This window comes from Vidua macroura, chromosome 14, assembly GCF_024509145.1.
Source record: "Vidua macroura isolate BioBank_ID:100142 chromosome 14, ASM2450914v1, whole genome shotgun sequence".
NCBI lineage: Eukaryota > Metazoa > Chordata > Aves > Passeriformes > Viduidae > Vidua > Vidua macroura.
This window is the reverse complement of record NC_071584.1, coordinates 14,349,544-14,357,639: the sequence shown is the minus strand read 5'-3', so window position 1 is coordinate 14,357,639 and position 8,096 is coordinate 14,349,544. Positions and strand designations below refer to the sequence as shown.

The 8,096-nt window shown below is 52.1% G+C and overlaps 1 protein-coding gene across 2 annotated transcripts in view; it reads left to right on the top strand.

Moving 5' to 3' along the window:
- Positions 1-4,257: 4,257 nt before the first annotated feature.
- Positions 4,258-8,096, top strand: part of GPC3 (glypican 3) — a 145,496-nt gene continuing 141,657 nt past the window's right edge. For both annotated transcript variants that reach the window (XM_053990519.1, XM_053990520.1), the window contains exon 1: positions 4,258-4,538. In XM_053990519.1, the coding sequence (XP_053846494.1) occupies positions 4,370-4,538 (169 nt within the window). In that variant the 5' untranslated portion in view covers positions 4,258-4,369. The remainder of the gene's footprint in view (positions 4,539-8,096) is intronic.

Here is an 8,096-nt window from a genome sequence, read left to right as displayed (position 1 = left end):
AGGGTGTGTGGAGGAGCTTTTGAGCCACACCAACTGTGTCTGTGCATTTTTAATTTTACAAAAGATGCAAAACCCTTCAGATGACTGCATGGTTAGCTATACAGCCAGCTGCCCCCTGCAAAACCTGTGCCTCATCCACAGTTAAGAGCTCTTTTGGAAAAGTTTGGATCTGGATGGGATTTTATCCCATGAAATATTCTGCAATTTTGTGTCCTTTAACAGGAGAGAAGACTTATCAAACCCTTTGTAAAAAAAGAGGAGATCTCCAGGACTGGAGTGCAGAGATTTTCCAAGGCTCTGGGAGACATTTCTGATGTGTGACTGAAACCAGTACATACTTGGAAAAAAGTTCTAGGTCTGAAGTATCTCATTTTGGACAGGGAAAGTGATTTGTCTGTGCATTCTTGATGTACAGCCCTATTGGCATCTGCAGTGTCTTTAAGTGATGTATCTCTCTGAAGGCTTCACTGCTTCTGCTGTGTGATCAGCTCCCAACAAACTCCAGAGAGCCAGTGATTTATCAGCCACTGCTTTTTAGGGTGAGGAAAAGGCTAATGCTTTATGGATCTATCAGCATTCCTGTATGGCACACAGAATACAATATCCTGCCAAAGTGGGGAGGGATGTCTGCTACCTGGCAATCCATCATTTCTCCCAGTGCCCCATGGCAAATGCACTTTTCTTTTTTCCATCAGGCTATGTGCGAGTACTGTTATATAGTGAAGAGCTTCTCCCTTCTCCTCCTCCACAAATGGTTATGAAAACCTGAAAGTGCAACTTCTGCAGGGGTGCAGAACAAGATGGGAAGGGTCATTTTGACAGGGAGAAGACGTCATTGCCTGCAGCTCCTGGTTCCAGCAGGACCTACGAGATCTCAAGTGATGCAGCTGTGCATCACCAGCACAACAGGAGCACAGCAGGGATGAGAAATCCAGGCCAAACATGCCCATGTAGACTGCCAGGTATGTGCCAAAACCACACAGATGTGTCAACAGATGCTCCAGGATTTCCTCTGTTATAGGCATGGCCCAGCTGACCTTGTCCCCATGGAGCTCATCCATCCCATCCACAGAGTAAGTGAAATGTGTTTATAACCTGGTGAGCCTCTACTGGGGAGCATGAATCCCTCTCCTACATCTCTCCTTGGTGTTTTAATTGATTCAGGGTTTTCCCAGTGGAGAACTTCATAAGAGCATTTGATAAAATCAGCTACACATGATCCTGTCTCTCATTACTCACAGGCTCAAGGCAGGTAGATGATTAAGTGAATTTTTTTATGGTGTGAGCAGTTGTAACAAGGGAAATTATCATCCTGGATATGAGACAATGACTTGGCTCTTACTACATCTGCTGGCAGACAACTAACCCAGTGACTTTGCCTCTGATCTTGGAGCAAGTCTTCTGCTTTCTCCTCCAGGACAGACCTGCATTTGGTACCCTCACATTAAAAGGACAGGCCATATGGACGTGCCTGTGCTCAGGAAAATAGCTTCAGATTTTCATGGGGCTGATGTTGCAGTTCTGATGGAAGTCAGAGGGTCTGCAATTGTCACCTTGGGAATGCTTCTGCAGACACTGCAGGGGGAGAGCATCCTTTGGGCTGGGGGCTGGAGGTGCCACAGAACATGACAGTATTGTTGGTCCATAGATGGGATGGGATTCACCCCTTATTTCCATTTAGCTGCATCCTAGACTTTATTACTCCAAGAAAAGTCAGTAATGCTAGAGTGAAAACTGGGGAAAATGAGTTTCCATTAGGGAAAGTTTCCATTTGAAATGTGAGTTCTTTTTCTTCCTGCCAGCAGAAGAATGACTGAAAGAAAGGGTTGCCACTTGGTTTTGTTACATGTTTCTAGAAGCTTTAACTTGCTTTTGACACATCTCCTTGTTGATAAATATACTTTATTTTCGCAGGGAGTCATTGTCGAGATAATGTCAGATCCCACTGTGAAGCCAGATCCAGTAAAGAGCAGTAATGTTGTTTTCTAATTTGTTTGAAATCCTAAAGCACTCCCTCATCTGAGCAGAGATACCTAAATGGCACCTATTTGGCACTGGGTGTAATTCTTTGCTCTAATGGCATGCTTGACAATATCTGTGTACTTACCTGGAGCAGCACAAGCCTCCTGTACTTAAATGAAATACACACAGCAGGTTTGAAGATGAACACAGGAGATGCTTGAATGCCTTTTAGACAACTGTAATTCAGGCCATAAACATAATATAGATTGCAATATTGTATATAAATATTGCCTTCAAATACCAGCTTTTGTGTTCTGCAATTCAGTCCAATTGATTCCTGACCTAACACAATGCTGTACCCGAAACTGTTGCATAAACATAACAAATCCATCACCAAATCAATGAAGGAGATGCAGAAGAGGTGCAGCAGCTATCTGGGGTGATGTGGCTCCCATCAGCTGCAGCCTGTGTGCTGGTATTCCACGTAAGGCACCAGGAGAAATGAAAATGGGTAAAGGATGGCTCCTCATCCGTATCACCGAGCACACGCCCGCCCTTCGCTCTGTGGAGCACCTGCACCTCTGAACAAAATGAAATTTCTGGATTTCTCTGAATTCCTGCAAAGTGGGACTTTTTGCTGCCCGGTTAATGGGAATTTTGTCAGTCATGCTTACTAGAAACAATAAAGGGATAATAAATAGTGCAGTCTGTGGACAGCAACAGGCTCCGACAATCCATTAACCAACGAGACGTGTTGCACATTCCAGCTTATTAGACGCATATCCATAATATATTTTAACAATCTCTCCCTGGCAGGCATTTTCTTAGAACAAATACACAGTTTGGACTTCCATTTTTCACCCCTGTTCAAAATTTCAGAGTGAAAAAGAGCTGGTAGCGAGCCATTAGCAATAATTTGATCCTGCATTTGCGCTGGAAATTTTAAATAGATTTTTCTTCTGTTCTTCTGCTTGTACTTGCTCTGTCATTGTTTTTCTGTGCATGGTGCAGGCTGGGGGCGAGCAGTGAGGAGACTGCCTCGGCAATCACTATTTTGGCAGTTTTTCATACACGACCCTTGCTGTTTTAAATAGAGCCTTTCCTCACCCCACCTTCTTGCTTCCCACTTTGTACAGCTGCTTGCTGAGTGATGAGCAGCGTGGGCCCCTTCCAGATGAGGGTGCAATGTTGGCATTTAGGGTGTTTTGCTGGTGAGATGGAGCTGGAATGTCCTTTCATCTGGGGGACACAGGATCTGACCAGGCCTGTGAGACCCTGAGGGACCCTCAGCTCAGTGAGTGAGCCGTTCCCAACAACTGCATCTGGAAACTGGTGCAGAAATGGTCATGCTGGAGGAATATGACCTGTTCATGTAGAGCTGCCTGTCTCCAGGGTAGATCCTCTGGTGATTTGTCCTGTGCACACCCAACAGCACCCCAGACCTGTGGTGCTCCTGGGTGTTCTGGAGGCTGGGCTATCCAGAATTCAGTGTGCCCCAGGGGGGGCAGTGATGCTTACGGCCCTGCACTCAGCACCACTCCACCCTCATGGCAGAGTTTCCAGGTGAGTCCCACTCTATCCCTCTTCCCTTACGGGAAGGGTTTAGTGCAGTGTGAGGAACTTCGCTCTCCCTTGCAGCCCCGCCTGGCAAGGGCTGAAGAGTCGCTCCATTCACTCAGGGTGCAGCACCGTGAACCCATGCGACACGTGCAAACGAGAGACCGCGCATCCCGCATCCCACACCCGGTGCACGCGTGGGGCTACACGGGGTCTGCACCGCACAGGCAGCGAGCGAGGGGACACCGGGAGCAGCGCTCCGAGCGGTGTGAGCCCGCGGCTTGCCGGTGCCGGGATCGGGGTCGGTGCCGGGATCAGTGTCCGTGCTGGGATCAGTGTCCGTGCCGGGATCGGGGTCGGTGCCGGGATCAGTGTCCGTGCTGGGATCAGTGTCCGTGCCGGGATCGGGGTCGGTGCCGGGATCAGTGTCCGTGCTGGGATCGGGGTCGGTGCCGGGATCAGTGTCCGTGCTGGGATCAGTGTCCGTGCTGGGATCAGTGTCCGTGCCGGGATCGGGGTCGGTGCCGGGATCGGGCTCGGTGTCGGGGTCGGTGCCGGACGGGAGGGCGCGCACAGGTGCGGCGCGGGGCGGGGCGGGCGTGGCTCGGAGGGGCGGGGCTCAGCCCCGCGGGGCCCAATGAGCGCCGGGGCGGTGCCGCGCGCGGGGCGAGTTTCCCGCGGGCGGGGGGCGGGCACCAATCAGGGCCGGGGCGGGGCGGCGCGCGCGGGGCCGGGACCGGCGCCCCGGGAGCGCCGCGCGGGGCCGAGCTCCGCTCCGCTGCTCCCGGTCCCGGCACGGCGGGCATGTCCTTTGGCAGCGCCTAGAGGAGCGCCCCGGTGGCCCGGGAGGATGTCGGCGAGCGGCGGAGCGCTGCTGCTGCTGCCGCTGCTGGCGGCCGCGCTGCTCGGTGCCCCGGGGGCCGCGCAGCCGGCGGGGGAAGCCGCCTGCCGCCCGGTCCGCGCCGCCTTCCAGGTGCTGCAGCCCGGAGCCAAGTGGGTGCCGGAGAGCCCCGTGCCAGGTGAGAGCGCTCTCCCCGTGGTGTCCGGCCGGCCGTCATCGTCTCCCCGGGGGTCGCCCGGGGCCGTTCGGGTGCGGGGCGAAGCGGCTGCAGCGCCTCGAGCCGGGGCCGCGGGCGGGGGTCGCTGTGCGGCTGCGGGACGCTGCGGAGCCGGGTGCGAGCTGCCCGCTCTCCCCGGCGGCAGGGACTGCCGGCCGCCGGGTTCGGCGTCTCGGATGTGGGGATAACACGGAGCCTGCGGTTACGTCGCGGTAATGGGAGCCCGCTGGCGAGCGGGTCTTTATTGCGCTCGGTTTGTTCAGGGGGCTTTTCACCCCGGGTGCCCGAGGTGAGCTCGAGCTGTCGGGTGGAGCCGCGGCGCTGCCGGAGGGACCAGCCGGCCCCGTCCTCGCATGCCGCTGTCGGGGGTCCGGTGCGAGGTCCCCGGGAGCTCGCGGTGTCCCCGCCGGCGGGAGGAGGCTCCGCGCACCCGTCACGTCTCTGCAGGTCCCGGGTCCGCCGGAGCCGCTTTCCTCTGCGCGAGGTGTGCCCGGCTCCGAGGCAATCCCGCTCTTTAGGGCTGCTCCGAGAGCATCCGAACCCTCGTCCCAGCCTGAGCCCGCGGGCTGCCGCAGCTCCAGAGGATGGGGCTGGAAGGAGGCAGCGCGGCATTCCCCGGGCTGTGCGGGGTGTGAGGGCGCGGTGGGAGCCTGATAGGTCTGGGAGAGGTGTTATTCTGCTCTGCAGTTCCCATTACAGGTGGCTGCCGGGGTGGTACTACACCAGACCTCACCACCTACCCCCTGCAAGGCTGCTTTCTGTATATATGCCTCATTCCTATTTTAAGATGTAAGTGAAATACTTGAATTCCTTGCCTTTTAAAGGTTCTTTGCAGCTTTTTGGGAGCTAGGGAATGTCGGCTGCTCCAGGTGGATGGCTGTGTGCTGGGAGTGTGTGTACACAAACGGGATCAGTTTGATGGCTGCGATACGGAGCTGCCTGGAGAGCTCGCTGCTGTTGTGTTGGGTTCTATACGCAGCCGAGAACGCTTGCCCTGAAAAGCTTGTGATCAAAGTATGAAAAGGAAGAGATAACAGGCAATCGTGATAGGCAGGGGAGGTGCAATGAGATCACTGCCAGCGGTGGCTGCTTTTAATAACGATGTGTTGAGTTACGTTTCTCACATTCGGTGTCACACAGGCCAGAAACACAAGAGTTCCTTCAGCAGTGATCTGCTGCAGCACAGGAGAGGGAGGGAGGGGGAGAAATGGGGCGCCCTGAGCTGGGACTGTGAGGTGTTGTGCCTGCTGGTGCAAATCCCAAGTCTTCTGGTCTGTAGGACTGCAGCAGTCCTCAGCTTATCAAGAGCTGTGAGAGATATGAGGGGAGTTTAGATTTAAGTCCTGGTGAGAGATATTTCCTATCCCTACCTGTCCTTATGTTCTCTTCTCATATAAATTTCAACACTTAATGCTCCTTTCAGACTAGCTGCAGGAACAGCATCTCTTCTCTCTCTGTCCCACGTGGCCTTAGTCTCCTGGTCAGTAAGGAAGTGGCACTGGAAATACTTTCCAGTGAAACGTTTGCTTGAAGAGTTGCAGGAAAGAGCTGCTCTTCTCACCACTGAATTGACAAATTCTGTTTGTCAGAAGGAAGGGAAGTTGTTTATTTGAAAATCAGTGAGATTCCTGCTTTGATTCCTAAGTAACTTTGCTGAGTATGTTTTTACACACTCCAGGGAGGTGATGGAGGGGTGGGCAGGTTCCTGGAGGATGACTCCCGTTGTATTGAGGGGCTGCTGGGGCTGCCATGCTGCAATGTGATCGGTCCTTCCCCAGAAAGCAGTAGTGTCCTCCAGCCTGGCCTGGCTGTGATTGCAGTGGGTGTTTTTGCCCTGGTATCTTCCCTTCCCAGCAGGGTTTGGGTTGCTGGGGTTCCTCAGTCATGTTCTCACTCCCCTGTGAGCCCCAGCTGCATCCCTGATAGCCAGGAGGAGTAAGGAGCCCTCTGCCTCTCTGCAGAGCCTGTGGGCAGCTGGATCAATACCTCGTAACAGGGCTGGTGTTTCAAGTGAATGCTTCCAGCTTGTTACGATGATAAAGTTCCCACATACCAAATCGAAAGTGGATTTTACATTTGCCTAAGTACATAAACTTGATCATAATTAAAGCAATGACTGCTTGCTTATACCTTGGATCTGGCCCATCTTGCATGACTCTGTGTGGTAATTACACTTCAGAGCACTTGCTTCTCCTAGTAGCAGCTGCATAAATCTCTGTAATAGGGGAACATCACTCAAGGACTATTTTCCAGGCATCTGTTTATTACTTTTCTTCCTTTCATACATCTGTCAATTAAAAAAAGTTTTGGAGTTCCCAGCCACAAATCACCGTGGAATCAATTCTGAGAACCTTTCCCAATGGATCACACCAACCTGGAGAAACTGAAGTTAACTTATTTAAAATGTGGATTTTTTTTTTTTTTTGACACAAACAGAAAACAATTGTTTCTGGCAGTCCCATTTTGCATTATGAGCAGTTGTTGCTGAAGGAGTAAGTGGTGGAAATGCTGCTGAGTTGCAACTCACTCAGGAGAAATGTCCCACAGCTCAGTTCTCAGTTTTACTGCATCAGTGGTGTGTGGGCTGGAGGGACGTTGGCACAGCACACTGTAGGAGAGCTCTGAAGTAGACAGAGACCACACTTCTAATTAAAAAAAACAAAAAACAAAAGCAATTCTGTTAAATGTGAGGGAAGTGTCATGCTGTTTCGTGAGCAGCATTGATGTTCTGGGAGAAGCTGCAGGCGTGCACCAGGCAGTGAGAAGCTTGGTCTCCTCTGGTCCTGCAGTCAGGGGAGCAGGTTTTTGTCACTCTGGAGCATGCTTTGGCCTGCTTAGAGGTGGGGAACAGCAAAGCCTAACTACTGTCAGCTGTGGCTGACTGTTCTGAGGGGTGGGAGGATGTAATTCTTGGCAACATCTTGACTGGACCTGGATCAGAGCTCTTGTGCTGGAGGGGAGTGAAGGCAGGGTGATGGGAGAGTGCTTTTCCTGGGGTTTGATGCAGATGAGACTGAATGCCAGCTCCTCAGTCAGCCTGTGGTTCTGTGCTGGGGTAGCTTCATGCTCAGTAATAACTAAATTCTCTTTTTCCTATGTTGCCTGTCTTGGTTTTCTTCCTCCATTTGTCTTTTCTCTGCATAATTTCTCCTATCTATAAACAGCAGCTTGAATTTTCATTTCTCCTGGTCTGTTTTTCTCTCCTCTTTGCTATTTGGGTTTCTCTATTGGTGGTGACAGGTAATTGGGCTGTGGTCTGTGGGTAGAGGGGAAGGGGTGAGCTGGTGCCTTGGCAGGATGGGGACAGGGGATGGATGTCTCTGCTCTGGGACAATGGAAAACTCAGGAATATTTATTTGGACAGAAATATCTGCTGGCGTGTCTCTTTTCCTTCTCCCACAGCAAAGTGTTATTTCCAGCTTTTTGTTCATTTTCTTTGATGGAAGCAAATATGGATTCACCCTAAGAAAATAGGAGATTAACCTTTTGGAGCTGAGGTGTAATGCTTTACATGTGGCT